The sequence below is a fragment of the Lactuca sativa genome, chromosome 3 (genome assembly GCF_002870075.4).
Source record: "Lactuca sativa cultivar Salinas chromosome 3, Lsat_Salinas_v11, whole genome shotgun sequence".
Taxonomy (NCBI): domain Eukaryota; kingdom Viridiplantae; phylum Streptophyta; class Magnoliopsida; order Asterales; family Asteraceae; genus Lactuca; species Lactuca sativa.
The window spans coordinates 83965292-83981728 of NC_056625.2; the positions used below are offsets into that span (position 1 = coordinate 83965292).

A 16437-nucleotide genomic window follows, 5' to 3' on the forward strand; every position below is an offset into this window, starting at 1 on the left:
AATTCTGCCTCTACTCGTCGAGTTAGGCGTCGACTCGACGAGTTCTCCTTCCAAACTGATGTTCAAGTCCTTCATCCTACTCGTCGAGTTGTATGAACAACTCGCCAAGTTCATCTTCATCCGATGAACAAGTTACACTGTGACTCGCCGAGTTGTATGAACAACTCGCCGAGTCTGATCTTGATCTAAGGAGATTGCCTTGAACTTGCCGAGTCTGGGCATCGACTCGCCGAGTTCCACTATGGGTGAGTTTTGGCTTCCAACTCACCGAGTCCCTCCTGGACTCACTACACGACTCGACATAACAAAAAGGGGACAAACCCGGGGACTCGCGACTGGACTCGCCGAGTCAGATGAGCGACTCGACGAGTCCGCTCCATGCAAGAGCTAAAAATGCGATTTTGCTCGAATCCAATCCATGTCATTCATAGATTTGGGCTCCTAGAGCATGAATAACACGTAAAGTTTCCAACTTTACGTGTAAATATCCATCTATGGGGTTTTTAGGGTTCAAAATGCACCAAAAGAGTAGATCTAAGGTTTATATGCAATATGGGCTCATAAAGGTAGTGGATCTGAGCTCCTGGAGCTCAACTATGCTTGGATCTAGAGACCAATCAACTTATTTCGAAATATTATGCACATACAAGCTTGGAAATGAACCATGATGGACTTTAATGGGGCCATAAGCATGGAGACAAGGGGGAAAACAAGCCATACCTTAGATATCACTCTGAAATTGCTCACAAATGCTTGACCTCCTCATCTTCTTCTTGATCTCCTTCCCTACACACTCCAATCTCCAAGAGGACACACTAAATGGCTTCAAATCCACAAAATAGGGCTTAGAACAAGGTATATGGCTCTTAGGGTGAATGGGGGCTGGCTTGGGGGCGGAAAAAGGGATTAAATAGGGTGCAAACCCCTGAAACTTAGGGTTTCATCCAACAGCGGTGACTCGCCGAGTCCAGGATATGGACTCGCCGAGTCGCCAACATAAACGTGTCCCGGGTCCCGTCCCTACTCGGCGAGTCGGACCTATGACTCGCCGAGTCCAAGGCTTAAAAAGGAAAAATAGTCAATTAATATTTACGTACCAGCAACCAGGTGCTACAGCAGGTCAGACAATTGTGGAAGAAGGCGCATCAAATTCACAGCGCCTTCGGCTCTCTTTATGGCTAACTTGCTAATTAAACTAGCATCTCTGCTAATAGCTCCCCCGAGAAGTTTCACCCCCAATGGCGGCCTCCCGATGCCAACCGGGAATAGCCCCTCATGCAGCTTCCTTCCATCACACGAGGGAAAAAAGAGCTCGGTTTTCTTGATATTCAACTGAAGGCCCAATTGTGGGCCAATAGCCTTAATGGTGTCTATGGCTTTGGCCACCTCCTCAGAATCTCCAATAAGTGTGCCATCATCTAGGTACCATGCATGGAGAAGAAGCTTGCAATTGTCTCTAATATTATGCAGGAGCGGGTGCAACACAAGTGCAAAGAGAAGTGGTCCCAAGGGGTCTCTTTGTTGAACTCCAGTAGAAGACCAAATATGTGCATCCCCTAGATATAACCTTGCTGCTTGACCATATAGGAATTCTACCCACAAGGATATAGAAGGGCACCTCAATCTGACCTCATGAAGTAATGTGGATCTGTCAACAAGGTTAAATGCATTAGAGAAGTCCACAGTAAGCATGGAAAGAGACCCGTCATTGTGGCGTTCACTCAACACCCTATTGGCACTATGTAATACGGCTTCAGCGCCACTCGACACCCCGACCCCAAACTGAAAATCATTGAGACACTTGGCCATTTCTTTACCAACACCTTTCATAGCCAGCTTGGAAACCAAACATCTCCATATAGTTCCTACTACAATAGGTCGTATTCCCTTATAAGGTTTTAGAAGCGGGTTGAGAGGAGCAGAGGCAACAAATTCCGCCAAACTTGAAGGCCATCTCCCCCTAGCCATAAATTAATTACACATGTGATAGCACATAGGAGGTCTTTGGCAATTGTTGAACCTTCTCCACAAAGAGTATCTAAGATGTGTTGAGATCTCTACCCATCTCTTCCACACGAGGTTCCTTTAGGGAATGATTTAATTGCCCCAAGGACATTATCCATATCAACCACAAGGGGAGGTACTGAACATATGGTACTCAGCATGGATGGTGCTGGCTTGTGTGGATGCTTATCCTCCAATGCCTTCGTGGTAGCATCCCCATATGGAGCAACCCCTAAGGAACATAATACTTTCACTGCTGTTGTGAAATGCCCATCAGCAACCTTACAGAGACATTGTCTGACGTTGGTATATGACCCCGTTTTCTATCCTCCTGAATGTACTCTTCTTTTTTGCCTTGTTGCTCCATCCTTGCATTGTCAACAAAGTTTTTAACAAGCTTGGCTATATGATCTTCTATACCCCAAGTAGCTAATGCGCTTAAGATGTTACGATGTTACAAGGACTTCCTGTTCCTAGACCTACTTTCGTGTCTATTCTTGGGCCTAAACACCTGAAAAGTACACCTAGGAAGAATTAACAATGTAACCCATGCTTCAATGGACTCGGGATAAGCAACAACCTTGGAAAATGCTGATTTCAAAGCCTAAGAGAAAGCCATACAACAATTATGAGTGATGCTTTTGACAGTGGTGATAGCTAGCTTAAACATAAGATCAAGGAGCTGAGTATCCAACACCAACCCCTCATTGAGGTTGGCATCCGGTTCATTGGGTGGTGGCTTTTGAATATCAACAATATGTTCTCGCATGTCATCAACATGACCATTAAATTTAACAAGACCACCTGAGTACCGATACGAGCGGCTTAGGTCATGGAGACTCATACAATCCCCACATATCCATTGACCAAACTCCTTCAATGTTGTTGTCACTGACATAAACAATCCAAGGTCTAAAGAAATAGCATCTCGCAACACAGCTCTACGCTCATCCATAGAAAGGTGCAAACTCTTGATATGAGAAATCATACATGATATCCCCTTACCACCCACTTCACCGTTCGGGCAACAATGAAACCCCCTGAAAAGGACACAGCCAAGTTCCGCTCGTATATGAATGACAAGACGCAATAAACATATAAACAAATCTTACTAAAGCCTCAAGGGGAGGCTTGGAAAGAGAAGCAAAAATCCAAAGAAAAGAGTGATACTCCAACAAAAGGTTGGAGTGCACAATGAAAAACCACCCCAGAAGAGTCTCTACATCTTTTTGGGTCTTAATATGGCTGCAACACTTGTAAAAAGACCTTCAGACATTTTATCGAACACCTGGTGAGCAGAAAAAGAAATGTAGGATTTGATCCAATGAGGCTTGAGAATTTAACCCATATATAATCCCCCTTTAGTGAGTAAAAGTTAGTTTTTTTTTTTCATCTTAAAAAAATAAAACACCTAAAACCATAGGTTTTTAGATGAAACAGTAGATCAATTTTAATCTACTCTTTGGGAAACAGTAGACTTCTCAGAGGAAACAATAGACTATTTTTTCCTCTACGGTTTCATCGTGAAAATGAAATAAAAATCCTTATATACTAACCGTAGGTAAATTGGCGAAACATTAGACCATTTTAACCACCTACAGTTTCGATGGCTATTTTGAAATAAGTCCTAAATTTTGACTAGAAAGTGAGAAGTCATTAATTGGTTAGATTAGTAATTTTCACTTTATTTTAAGATATTAGTCTTAAAAACTGAGGGCCCAGAAACATATATGTATTATAAGGTATATAGATATACGTATTTATTTTACTTGTATGTATGTATGTATTTTTAAGTATTTTTGTATTTTTTATTTATTTATGTATTTTTATTCAAACTTTCATTGTAAGATAACTACTAGACCGTGTAAACGAAGGAAAAAAATATTAGATTACTCCAAAAAAAAATTCAAAGACAATACTTACAAACAACGTAATTTTTATATGTAAATTCTTCATTTTTTCTTGAATTCAGTTTTAGATGAACAAAATTTACAAATATTTTTGTCATTAAAAATATATTCGTACACTTTGTTTATCTAAGAACTGAATACAAGAAAAAAAAATAGAAGAATTTACCTACAAAAATGACTTTTATTGCTAATGATTGTTTTCAAGTAGCCTTTATTTTCTTTATTTACAGGGTCTATTAGTTAGCTTATAATGAAACAAGAAGTAAAAAAAAAAAATTATACATACGTAAAAAAAAATGTAATAAAATCCTTAAAAGTACTTACAAAAAGTTAAAAGATACATATAAATACGTAAAAAAAATACATAAAAGTATGTAAAACAAACTATATAATTATTTTAAAAGTACATAATTACATGAAAAATATATCAAAATACATAAAAGTACGTAAAAATACTTAAAAATTCATATAATTATGTAAAAGAAATATGTTTATACCTTTAAAATATATATAAAAAAAAAAAAAAAAAAAAAAAAAAAAAAAACTTAAAAATATATATGTAAAAAATGAAAAAAAATAAATTTTCAGAAATACGTAAAAATACTTAAAAAATAAATATAAATACCTAAAAAATACGTTTATACATTTTATAATTTTTTTTAGAAAATCTATAAAAGGTATCATTATTTTGGGAAAAATTAACGCTGTGGTCCCATTACTGAACATGTCAAAAGAGCCTAAAATAAAGATATTTGTCAGCTTCTTTGGTGGTTCGATAAAAAAATTTGGGACTTAATCGTTGATTTTCTCAAAATCATGAGAATTATCTATAGATTTCCCTTTTAATTTGGTTACATTAGTCCCAAATCAAATATATTGGCTTTCTTTATACGCCTTGTACTCAAATATTTACTTTACTAGTTTTGCCAAACTCTCACTAGTTGGCTATTTTTGCATTTAGGTCAATCACAAATTGTTTCAACTCTTTTGCGTAAACTGAGCACAGGACATGTGCCAGTGTTTGATTTTCATAGAAATAAGCCTTTATCATTGCTTTTTCAACCACATGTATAATGTACTGAAGGGATTTAAAGTCTCTTTCATGCTTGAAACTCTGTTATTTTCCCTGTATTAGATCATCAATATGCGTGTTGTGATAAAATTTTCATTTGGCTAATTTTCATCTTCCTTTTTTATAGGCAGATACTAAACCTACAGTATAAGATTAGGTCATCCGAAAAATATTACCGTATGATTGGCTTGGGTTATTACAAGATACAGAAGATGTACGAATAAGTAACACTACAACATTCTTAAAAAAAATCTTGTGTTGAGAATACATAAAATATATGAATAAGTAACACTCAATCACATAAACTGAAAATAAAATCACATCAAGGGAAAGCAGCAGAGTCCAGCATCCCTATTATCAGTTTAAAGAGCATACAGTAGTTACACACTTAACAATGTTCTTGTTTTCTTTTTTCTTTTTTTTTTTTTACAGTAATACAATACGGTCTTCTTTATGTTAGTGTTAAGATTCTTCAACATGTAAGTCATAAGAAGCTCGTATTAAGAGTTAACAGGAATTGTAATTGAAACCTTCTGTATATGTTTTGCAACACCTGGCCTACTGAAATATGTATTTGAATTTGGATTTGTCTGACATAAAATGCATAATATTTTTTAGAGAAAATTACACGGATGGTCCCTGTGGTTAGGGGTTACTTGCACGCTTGGTCCCTAGAAAGTATTTTTAACTCGGACCGTCCCTAAAACTTAGATTTGTTACCCGCCCAGTCCCTAAACTAACTAGCCGTCTATTTTGCTGTTAAACCATGATGAAAAGACATATTTACCCTTACTTTTATATGTTTATAATTATTCTTGAAAATGAAAAATATTCCACCCCAAAATATACCCCACAGACCCACACTCCATAACCTAAAATTGATCGGCGTCGTATCCTCCTCTCAGCACCTCCCTTCCACCTACTGTTACCGGCTGCCAGAGACTCTCCGTAACTGGCCATATCATCACCACCAAAACTCCCCTCCTACTGCCCTATCCCCAATCTCGTCACCATCTTCACATCAGCCTTTCAAATAATTAACCAATTATTAGCCGAAAAGGATTATTAAACTAGATTTATCAAGATTTGATGGCTTACAAGTTACAGCTTACCTGAGAAGCAGTGATACCCTGAGTTTCATGTAATGAACCACCTTCAATAACTTCGTTTTCATGTAACATCTCGATTTCCTCGATAGGCCATTGTAGGAGCTGCTTCTGGTTTTTGTCTAGCCAAATACTCCTCAGAAATGACTGCATGTATAGGTGAGTTAATGATCTTATATATAATTAAGGAGATAAGTGAAATTATTGAATCTTTGATTACTTGAACTCCGACCCATCCTTTAGCGATGACAGCAGCTTCAGAATCAGTCTCGTGCACCCAACCCATAATTATCCTTCGCTTTTTCACAGGATCGAAGAACGATTTGGAAGTGTAGTACCTCCCATAATCAAGCCTTAAACTGCCGAGTGTTAGTAATCTCCGTTTCCCCTTCGTGCTAGGGTTTATGACAGATGTATCGACCCCATTCGTGCTATCAACCCACACCGGAAAGAAATCAGGGCATTCCCATATTCCTGTTCTTAGAAATTGATGAAGTGGGGAATCATGTTTACTCCAATTAACAAGATCGTCGGGTCTCTGAAGTCACCCGGTTGAGATATGGATTGCCGACATGTTTACTCCAATCATGTTTACTCCATTTTTTGAGATATGGATCGGATAAGTCCTTTAGAACGGCCAAATTCTGGACTTGGCTGTTTTCTGAGTCGATTCCGATGTATAGCATAATAGGCTTGTTTCCGGGGAGGATGGTGACGGAGTCAAACCATCAGCCATTGATGTGGAAGGGAAGAAGTGAGAAGAAGAAATCGAGAAAAACAATGAACGAGGTGGGTTTTAGAGACTTGAAATGGTGAAATGACAAAAATACCCCCATTATGTGGGTTACTAACACCTAAACAAACGGAAATATTATGAGAGGGACTGGGCGGGTAACAAATCTAAGTTTTAGGGACGGTCCGAGTTAAAAAAACTTTCTAGGGACCAAGCGTGCAAGTGACCACAAATCATAGGGACCATCCGTGTAATTTTCTCTATTTTTTATGTTGTGAAAATTTAATTTACCAATGTTATTTTGCTACTTTTTACATGTATTGGAAATCCAAGTGATGGAAAAAGTTGCTAAATTTCACCTGAAAAGATAACTAATACAAATCCGTTGCTAAACTACAGTCAAAACTTGTGCAGCTACATTTCTAGAAGGATTGCAATTTTCATTGACTTATTTATCTACTACATAATGACATAAGAAAACATATCCGGAGTATCATAACAAGAAGGAATGTTAATGCTGATATAAGAAAACGTATCAGTAGTATCTTAACAAGAAGGCATCTAATTGCATAAATATCATAGGGTGCATCATAGTAAACTACAAAAAAAATAAAGAATATTGAAAGTACACTATATTAGGCCTTCATCAACAGATTTGAAACTTGGTGCATTGTTGGCCTTTCATGTGGATTGGAGTTCAAACATGCTCTGGAGACTCTCAATACTAACATAACATCTTTCTCAACTTGGGATGAAGGAGGTGGTATCCGACTGTCTCCCACATTTGCTAACACCAGATGATCATCTGATAATGTTGGTAAAGATGTTATGAGTTCCCCAGGATGCTTTCCCATGACCACTTCTAGTGCAACAACTCCAAAGCTATACACATCACATTTCTCATTTGCCACCATCGTATAAGCAAGCTCTACATCCAAAAAAACATAAGAAAAAAACAAAAAAGCTATATCAACCTCACATGATTCTAACGTAGATACATATTTATGTACATCGTGAAACTTAAGAATATGTAGAACTACAATCACAAGATTATGTTACCTGGAGCGATATAACCATAGGTTCCTGCTACTGCAGTCCAGTTTGATGAGTCTAGCTTTAAAAGCTTGGATGTGCCAAAATCAGAAATGCGTGCCTCATAATCAGAATCGAGAAGGATGTTGGATATGGAAATGTCTCTATGCACTATAGGCGGTGAACAATCGTGATGCATATAAGCCAAACCATTAGCAACGCCCTTTACAATATTGACCCTTGTTAACCAATCCAATTCTTTTGCTAATACATCACTTTTTAATATTGATCCAAGGCTGCCATTTTCAAGGTATTCATAAATCAAAATTGAGTTGCGGGCATGGGAGCAATATCCATAAAGTTTCACTATGTTTCGGTGCCTTATGTTCGTTAATGCCCGTACCTCATTAAGGAAACCACTATGATCAACATTCTCGGATGATGAATGAAGTTTCTTGACAGCAACCACATTGTCAGGTTGTAGCTTAGCCTTGTAAACAATACCGTATCCTCCGGTCCCTATACAGTAGTCTTCATTGAAATCATTTGTTGCCTTCAAGATATCATCATACACTACTTTACCGTCAAAACTTGTAATATGGAAATAATCACCACTTTCTTCTTCCAATGGTTTACGTGGAGACTTTTTCCATCGTTGTCGATAAGCAATGAGGCCATACGTGAATAAACAAAGTAAAACTACCCCTATAAGGGGGAGCATGATTACAAGGATGAGCTTCTGACGAAAGGGATCGTTTTTCTTCTTCGTAATTTGACTTGTACAAAGTTTCACTCCCGTAACATTTCCACACAAACCTGGATTACCTTGGACGGACGCATTCAACAAGTTGGGGCTCGGTGGAACCGGACCTGTGAGCTCATTGTAAGACAGGTCGATATCAATTCCGCCATGCAAATTTGTAAAAGTATTAGGAATAGAACCAGATAGTCTATTGTGGGAAAGATCCAATTTCTGCAAAGTTTGTAAACTTTGAACTTCAGATGGTATCTCTTGTGTGAACAAATTCCGAGATAAATCAAGTTTCTCAAGATGAACTAATTTACCAATCTCGGACGGGATTTTTCCACCGAGCTTGTTATTACTAAGATTCATGTAATTGATTTGTGCCCATTGACCAATACTTCTTGTTATCGACCCATTCAATCTGTTTGTGGACAGATCTAGTACAAGGAGTTCATGGAATGATCCAAGCTCCAGAGGTATAATGCCTGAAAGTTGGTTATTAGACAAGTACAAATTCAGCATACTTTTCATCTTCCCAAATTCCTTAGGGATTTCACCTACCAACTGATTAGAAGAAAGATCAAGCCTTTGTAATCGCGTTGAATTTGCAAACTCTGGTGGTATGCTACCTCTAAGTTTATTGTTGCTAATGTCAAGATCAGTGAGAGACTTCAAATTTCCAAGTCCAGTAGGAATGGGACCAGATAATCTATTCACATCTAGGTACAGAATCTGTAGGTTACTCAGGTTTGATAGAGATAAAGGAATAGAACCACTAAGTTGATTCTTACTTATTACAAGATCAGTGAGAGACTTCAAATTCCCAAGTTCATTAGGAATGAGACCAGAAAAATTATTCCTTTGTAGGAACATACACTCTAGGTTACTGAGGTTTTCTAGGGAGGAAGGAATAGAACCATTTAGTAGATTTTGGCTCACTTGGAAATTAGTGAGAGCCTTCAAATTCCCAAGTTCAATAGGAATTGGACCAGATAATTCATTTTGATCAAGGAACAGAAATTGTAGGTTGCTCAGATTTCCAATTGATGAAGGAATAGAACCACTAAGTGTATTGTTGCTTACCAGAAGCCTAGTGAGAGACTTCAATTTCCCAAGTTCAATAGGAATTGGACCAGATAACTTATTATGAGCCACGTTAAGACGATTTAGGTTGCTCAGGTTTGCTAGTGATGAAGGAATGTAACCACTAAGTTGATTCATGGCCATCACCAGAATAGTGAGAGATTTCAAATTCCCAAGTTCATTAGGAATGGGACCAAATAAATTGTTCTCAGCTACGTACAGAGATTGTAGGTTGCTCAGATTTCCTAGTGATGAAGGAATGAGACCAGAGAGCTGATTTTGGTACAAAGAAAGGACATTTAAAGATGTCAAAGCACCCAATGATGAAGGAATTGAGCTAGATAGATTGTTTGAGTATAAGTATAGGAACTCAAGTGAGACCATGCTTCCAATTTCAGGTGGGATTTCACCAGAAAACTGATTCTGTGAAAAATCAAGATAGATAAGTTTGGAGAGGAGTCGGATTTGTGGTGGGATAGGGCCAAAGAAGCTGTTTACCCTGAGATCAAAATGTGTAAGATTTTGTAGCAAAAAGAATGAAATTTCTTGAAGCGTGCCTCTTAACCCAGAAGACGTGAGATTCAACTTCTGAATGCTCTCATCAGCATTGCAAACTACTCCAAACCACGAAGTGCATGGGATCGATGCACTGGAATTCATAGGGAGAGGAATCCATGAAGAAAGCAAGGAGTTGTTTGGGACTTGAAGGGTTTCTTTCCATTTAAGAAGAGCATCGCCTTCCTCCACAGAAGCAGAAGCAAAATTTGGAACAGGCGAGAGTACTGTAATGAATAGTAGAGTTAGAGAGAAAAATAAAAAGTATGAAGAAGACATTATTTGCTTTGCACTGTTGTGTTTTGAAAAATGATGGTTTGAGTATTCAACTTTATACTTGAGCTACCCTTTTGTTCTTGGTTATTTCATTTCGTCTTATTCTAAAAAGAAAATTATGACAATTTCATATTTTTCCACAATGAGTGTCTTTTATGTAGAAGTTAAATGCCATACTTTTCTGTAAAGGACTTATTACATTTTGAATTGTATTGCTCATGACAATATAGCTAGGAAGGAACGTTAGAAAATAAATTTAAAATAGTTAGACATGATTTTTTTTTCAGATAAATTTTAGTTCAAGTTTCACTTGGTGTGTCTTTTACTTCAGAATTAAATTATGCAACACATACTAATATTTAGAAGATTCTCAGGTCCAAACTGTGTTAATTAGTTAATGGATTAATAGATCTAAATTATGTAACTTATACCAGTATTAATTAATTTAGACGATTAGCATGTCTGTGCGAAGAGAAATTAAATTTTCTTCTATATTTTTTTCAACTCATGAAAAACCGTGACAAGTGTTACATAGATAAATAGGAAAAAAAGTAAAAATATATTATATTTCTCTTGTTTGAATGAGTCAGTTATATGAATGATTCAACGGAGATACGGTCAATAGTAGTGGCCTTTTAAGAAAATCTAAAGATTGAATTAAGCTGATGATGCATTCCTTGAACGTGTGAACCCCATAACATAAGATAAATATGAGGATAATTAAATATAAAGAGATGTCACATTTCCCTGCATTTATTTATTTGGTTCTTTGAAAAGTGTCGAGAACATCACATACTTACTTTGACCAAAAATGAAGATAATTAAATAAAATATGAGTAACATTAAATAAAGGGATATAGCCTCACAAAAATGATCATATTTTTTTAAAAGATTTTGACAAAATTGTAAAAAAATGATCTTTGTGGTTGATAAAAATATATGGTTTTGGTCCAGAAACCGGTGGCAGAGTTACTACAGTGGTTGCCGGATGCCCAGCCACCCCCAACATTTTTAGTGTACTAATTAGATAAGCCCATTATCGCCCCTCCTTTGATTTAATAATTAAATTATATATTACTCAAATTACCAATGATCTAATTACCAAACTTAAAAAGACAGGCAACTTTTTTATTTGTTGCTACTTGGCTACTGTACTACAATATCTTTTCCACTTAAAATATATTCTCCATTTAAAAAACAAAATATGTTTTTTAATTTTCTTGTGTATTCAATAATATTTTTAATTTCCATTAACTATATTATTATAAATGGTATTTTGTTTCATATATCGATAATGACTATATCACGAGTATAATTCATTTGATGAACATATGTATCTATAATTAAGATAACTTTTAATATTAGCATGTTAACTGAGAATTATAAATCAATGTTTACTGTCATTTGAAAACTTTTCAAAATGTCATTTTCGCAATGATGGTATAACTTGTACTTAAAAGGAATTTTTAGTCATTTTCTCTTTTATAATTGTAGGCTCTTTCACATTATTTTGATATAAGATATACTTAATATATTTTTACGACGTCAGCCCCCCTTATTCTTAAATCCTGGCTCCGCCCCTGCTAGAAACCATTATTGGTGCATCAACAGTCCAATTTTGAATACCTCATGTGCTTTTAGTCCCTATGGTTGGTATTTTTTTTGTTGTTTTGTTCCATATCTGATAAATACCGATTTGAGATGGTAAGTCTCCACAAAACACATACAAGAAGATGGGACAATTTTTTGAAATTTCATTCATGACTTCATAACGGAAATTACATCAATTAAATATGAAGACCCTTAAATAAAAACTAGGAATTAGAAATGGTCATGGACCTTATGCCAACTACTAATCGTAAGCTAAAATTTAGCCACTAATACTGAAAATAAGGAATGACTTAATCAACTTTGACTAACTCCCTTGCAGGTCATTAGTCCTGGAATCGAGCGGGCCTTCGGATGATACGCTTGGGCTTTTGGTGGTCTGCGATTGGACTGTTGTGCTCTGGGCTTGTATCAAATGTCCCCGGCTTTGCAACGAGCTCGTCCTCGAGCGTTGGAATGGTGGTGTCACTGGGCTCGTCCCATTGAGGAAGTGGAGTTGGGATTGGATTTCCATAGGCCTGGCGAAGCAAGGAAACATGAAAGACAGGGTGAATTTTAGCTTCTGGGGGTAACTGTAGACGATAACCAACTTTGCTAATTCGTTCAATGACTTTGAAGGGTCCAAAGTATCGCTTGCTTAATTTCTTTGTATCGCGGGCTACAATGGTCTTTTGGCAATAGTCTCTGAGTCGGACGCAGACCATATCACCCAAGCAAAACACTTTATCGATTCAGTGTGAGTTGGCCAAGGATGTCATGCATTGTTGGGCTCGGCGAAGGTTTTCTTTCAAAACAGTGTGGAGTCGTTGGTGTTCTTTAAGTGCTTCATCGATTGAGGCTGTGGTGGTAGTCCCAGACCGGTAGCGATTGATGTCAGGAACACAGTGGCCGTAAAGGGCCTGGAATGGGGTCATGGCGATGGCGCTATGGTATGATGAATTGTACCATAATTCCACAAGATACAAGAATTTAGACCACATGCGAGGTTCATCACTGGCAAAAGCTCAAAGGTAGTTTTGGAGGCATCGGTTGACAACTTCGGATTGGGCATCGGATTCTGGATGGTACGCAGTGGAGTACTTCAAGGTGGTGCCTAATTGCTTGAAAAGTTCCTTCCAGAATGAGTTGAGAAATATGGAGTCGCGGTCGGAGACTATGCTTTTGGGAATACCGTGGAGCTTATAGATGTGAGTAAGGAATAGGGAAGCTAGGGTGACTGCACCAAAATGAGTGGGTAAGCAATCAAATGGTCAGTTTTAGAGAAGCGATCCACTATTACCCATATGGTTGTTTTTCCTGCAGACAAGGACAAGTTAGTAATAAAATCCATAGTTATGTTTTACCATGCGGTGGAAAGAATGGGTAGAGGTTGAAGGAGCCCATAGGGTTTATGGGTTGGGGTTTTGATTTTTTGATAGGTGGTACAATTCCGAATGAACAGGGTGACGTTTGGTTTAAGTTTGGGCCAAACAAAGGTGGATGAGATGCGTTTGATGGTTGGGAGGATGCTTGAATGACCCCTAAGGGGGGTGCAGGGGTACTCATGGAGTAGTTGTTGGCGAATGGTTGTGCCTTCGGGTATGTAGAGGCAGTGATGGTGGTAGAGTAGCCCATCGTGGACCTGGAAGCTGGTGGGTCCATCTGCTTTGTGCAGTAGTTTTTGTACGAGTGATTTGCCCTGGTTGGTGGTGTAGAAGGTTCGGAGTTCAATCAGCCATGAGGGATCTGTTGTGGATAGTGTGAGCAGTTGTGGTTGGTTGATGCGACTTAGGGCATTTGCAACGATATTTTCTCTTCCGGGCTTGTATAAGATCTCAAAATCATAGCCGAAGAGCTTGGTTTCCCATTTGTATTGTTCAGGGGTCTGAACCACCTGAGAGAGTAAATCTTTGAGACTTTGTTGGTCGATGTATGTGTGGAATTTGCGACCAATTAAACACTGATGCCACTTTTTGACCACCTCCATGATCGCGAAGAGTTCCCAGACGTAAGCAGAGGCTGCCTGCATGCATGGCCATAATCGTTTAATGAAGAAGGCGATAGGGTGGGTTCCCTGGGATAGCACTGACCCAACTGCAATGGTGGATGCATCTGTGGTGACATCGAAGGATCTTGTGAAGTCAGGGAGTGTGAGGGTGGTGAGGGAAGCCATAGCGAGTTTCAGCTGCTGGAACGAAGTCGCGGCCTTGGAGTTCCATTCGAAGGAGTTGGTCCGGAGGAGATAGGTAAGGCCTGCAGGAATGGTGGCGTAGTTCTGGACGAAACGTCGATAGTACCCTGTAAGGCCAAGAAACCCACGTAGCTGTGTTAGATTTTTTTGGTTGTGGCCACTGTTGGATGGACACAATTTTATCTGGATCAGCTTGGATGCCTTGTGAGGTGATGATGTGCCCCAAATAACTGATGTTGTCTACAGTAAAAGTGCATTTGGATTGTTTTTCGTTGAAGTGATGTTAAGTCAACTTGAGAAGGACCTGTTCCTAATGGTATTAATGGTGGGTGAGCGATGAGCTGTAGACCAAAATGTCGTCAAAAAAGATGAGAACATACAACTCGTTCATGGTAGCTTGGAATGTAGATGGAGCATCAGAGAGCCCGAAGGGCATAACGAGAAACTCGTAATGGCCATCGATTGTTCTAAAGGTTGTTTTATGGGTATCTTCAAAGGCCACCCGTATTTGGTGATACCCGGCATGCAAGTCAATTTTAGAGAACATGGAGGGACCATGAAGTTCATCCAACAGTTCGTCAATGGTGGGGATGGGAAAACGGTCGATGACGGTGATGGCATTGAGACTACGGTAATCAACACAAAATCTCCAGGTGCCATATTTTTTGTGTACCAAGAGGACTAGGTATGAATAGAGGATTGGTAATAGGGTTACTTATGCCATCGGCTAACATCTCATTGATCAGGGTGGTCATGATTTGTTTTTAGTAGTGAGGGTATCGGTAAGACTTCACATTGACTGGATTGGCCGTAAGGAGAGTAGGTATGTGGTGATCGATTGGGTGAGATGGCGGAAGGAGGTAGAGATATCAAGGATGGTATTGTAGTGGGCCAATAGTGTGGCTATTGTGTGATCTGCGTGGGTAGGGAGTAGTGGATCTGGTAGGGGGAGGTTAGGTTCGAACTGGAAGTATAAAGCGTGGAGAGAAGCGACACTATGTTTGTTAATGCGAGATTGAATGTTGGTGGGAGAGGCTGGGCTTGCAAGGGGTTCTCCTTTTAGGATGATAACTTGTGGGCCTTGTTGAAACATGAGTTGTGGGATAGAAAAGTCAGTGAGGATTGGACCCAAACTGTTTAACCACGCCATGCCCAATATTACATCAGCGCCTTCTGCTGGGAGAATGAAAAAGGGTATGGTAAATAGCGACTTGTTCAGGTGGATTTCTAGGGCAGGACACTTGCCGACGCACTGGAGGTAGTCACCGCTACCAACCATAACCGGAAACGCCGGAATGTTTTCTTGGGGAAGATGCAAGGCTGCAACGATGCGTGGTTGGATAATATTATGGGTGCTGCCAGAGTCGATGAGGATTTTTACTAGGTGGTTGTTGATGTACCCGGTAACTCGCAACTCGCATAGCCTGGGGGGAATTTAAACCATAGAAGGTTGCGGTCGAGAGGGATAGGAATTGGTCTGGCGGTGCCTAGGTGGTGGTGTCGGTAGTGTCAAGAATTGTTGCCTCAGGTTGATGGTCATCATCATTATCCACAATGAGTAGGAATTGAGGAGGGTTACACTTATGTCTCGGGTGATATTTGATTGGGCATCGGAAACATAAGCCTTCTGCATGGAGTTTTTGGAGGGCCTTAAGGGAGAGGCAATTGAAGGGTAGAGCGGGTGGTGATGGAGATGTGACGAGGGGTGGGGTAGTGGTAGGTTTCGTGGTTATGTTTGGGGTGGTGGAAATGGGTGTTGAGCGGCTACTGGAGAAGGATCTGGGAAGTGTGGTGCGTGGTTTAGATGCAAGTTTTTCTTCAATAAGCTTAGCTAAACCGCAAGCTTGGTGGAGGGATGTGGGCCTATAGATGGCGATTTCATTCTGAATATCCTGTTGGAGGACGGAGATGAAACAATTACGAAGTGCCATGGGGTTAAATTGTCGACCTGATTGCTGATTTGTTCGAATTATGCTTGGTAGAATGCCATAGTGGACGTTTGTGTTAATTTGAACAGTTGGGCTTGGTCTTTCGCATATGAAGAGGGCCCAAAACGGATTTCTAAGGCGCGATAGAAATCCGGCCAAGTGGTGAGTAACTCGTTATTAGCAAGGTGTTTGTACCAGCTAAGTACCTCTCCAAT

General features: G+C 39.0%; 1 protein-coding gene and 1 pseudogene across 1 annotated transcript; both read right to left on the minus strand.

Annotated features, from left to right (window-relative positions):
• Positions 1-5545: 5545 nt before the first annotated feature.
• LOC111920345 (beta-fructofuranosidase, insoluble isoenzyme 1-like) lies at positions 5546-6817 on the minus strand (annotated as a pseudogene).
• A 504-nt stretch (positions 6818-7321) lies between these two features.
• Positions 7322-10554, minus strand: LOC111920344 (probable leucine-rich repeat receptor-like protein kinase At1g35710). Its single transcript, XM_023915916.2, has 2 exons — positions 7885-10554; positions 7322-7753 (listed from the first exon to the last, which is right to left on the minus strand). Exons 1-2 carry the CDS (start codon positions 10517-10519, stop codon positions 7461-7463), a joined length of 2928 nt encoding a protein of 975 aa, XP_023771684.1. The 5' UTR covers positions 10520-10554; the 3' UTR covers positions 7322-7460.
• Between the last annotated feature and the right edge of the window lie 5883 nt (positions 10555-16437).

Bases quoted from the DNA above. Each gene is read 5' to 3' on its own strand.
- LOC111920344 (XM_023915916.2), bottom strand. From the start codon at position 10,519: ATGTCTTCTTCATACTTTTTATTTTTCTCTCTAACTCTACTATTCATT. The intron at 7,754-7,884 runs GTAACATAATCT...TTTTGGATGTAG, and splicing joins CTATGGTTATATCGCTCCAG to AGCTTGCTTATACGATGGTG.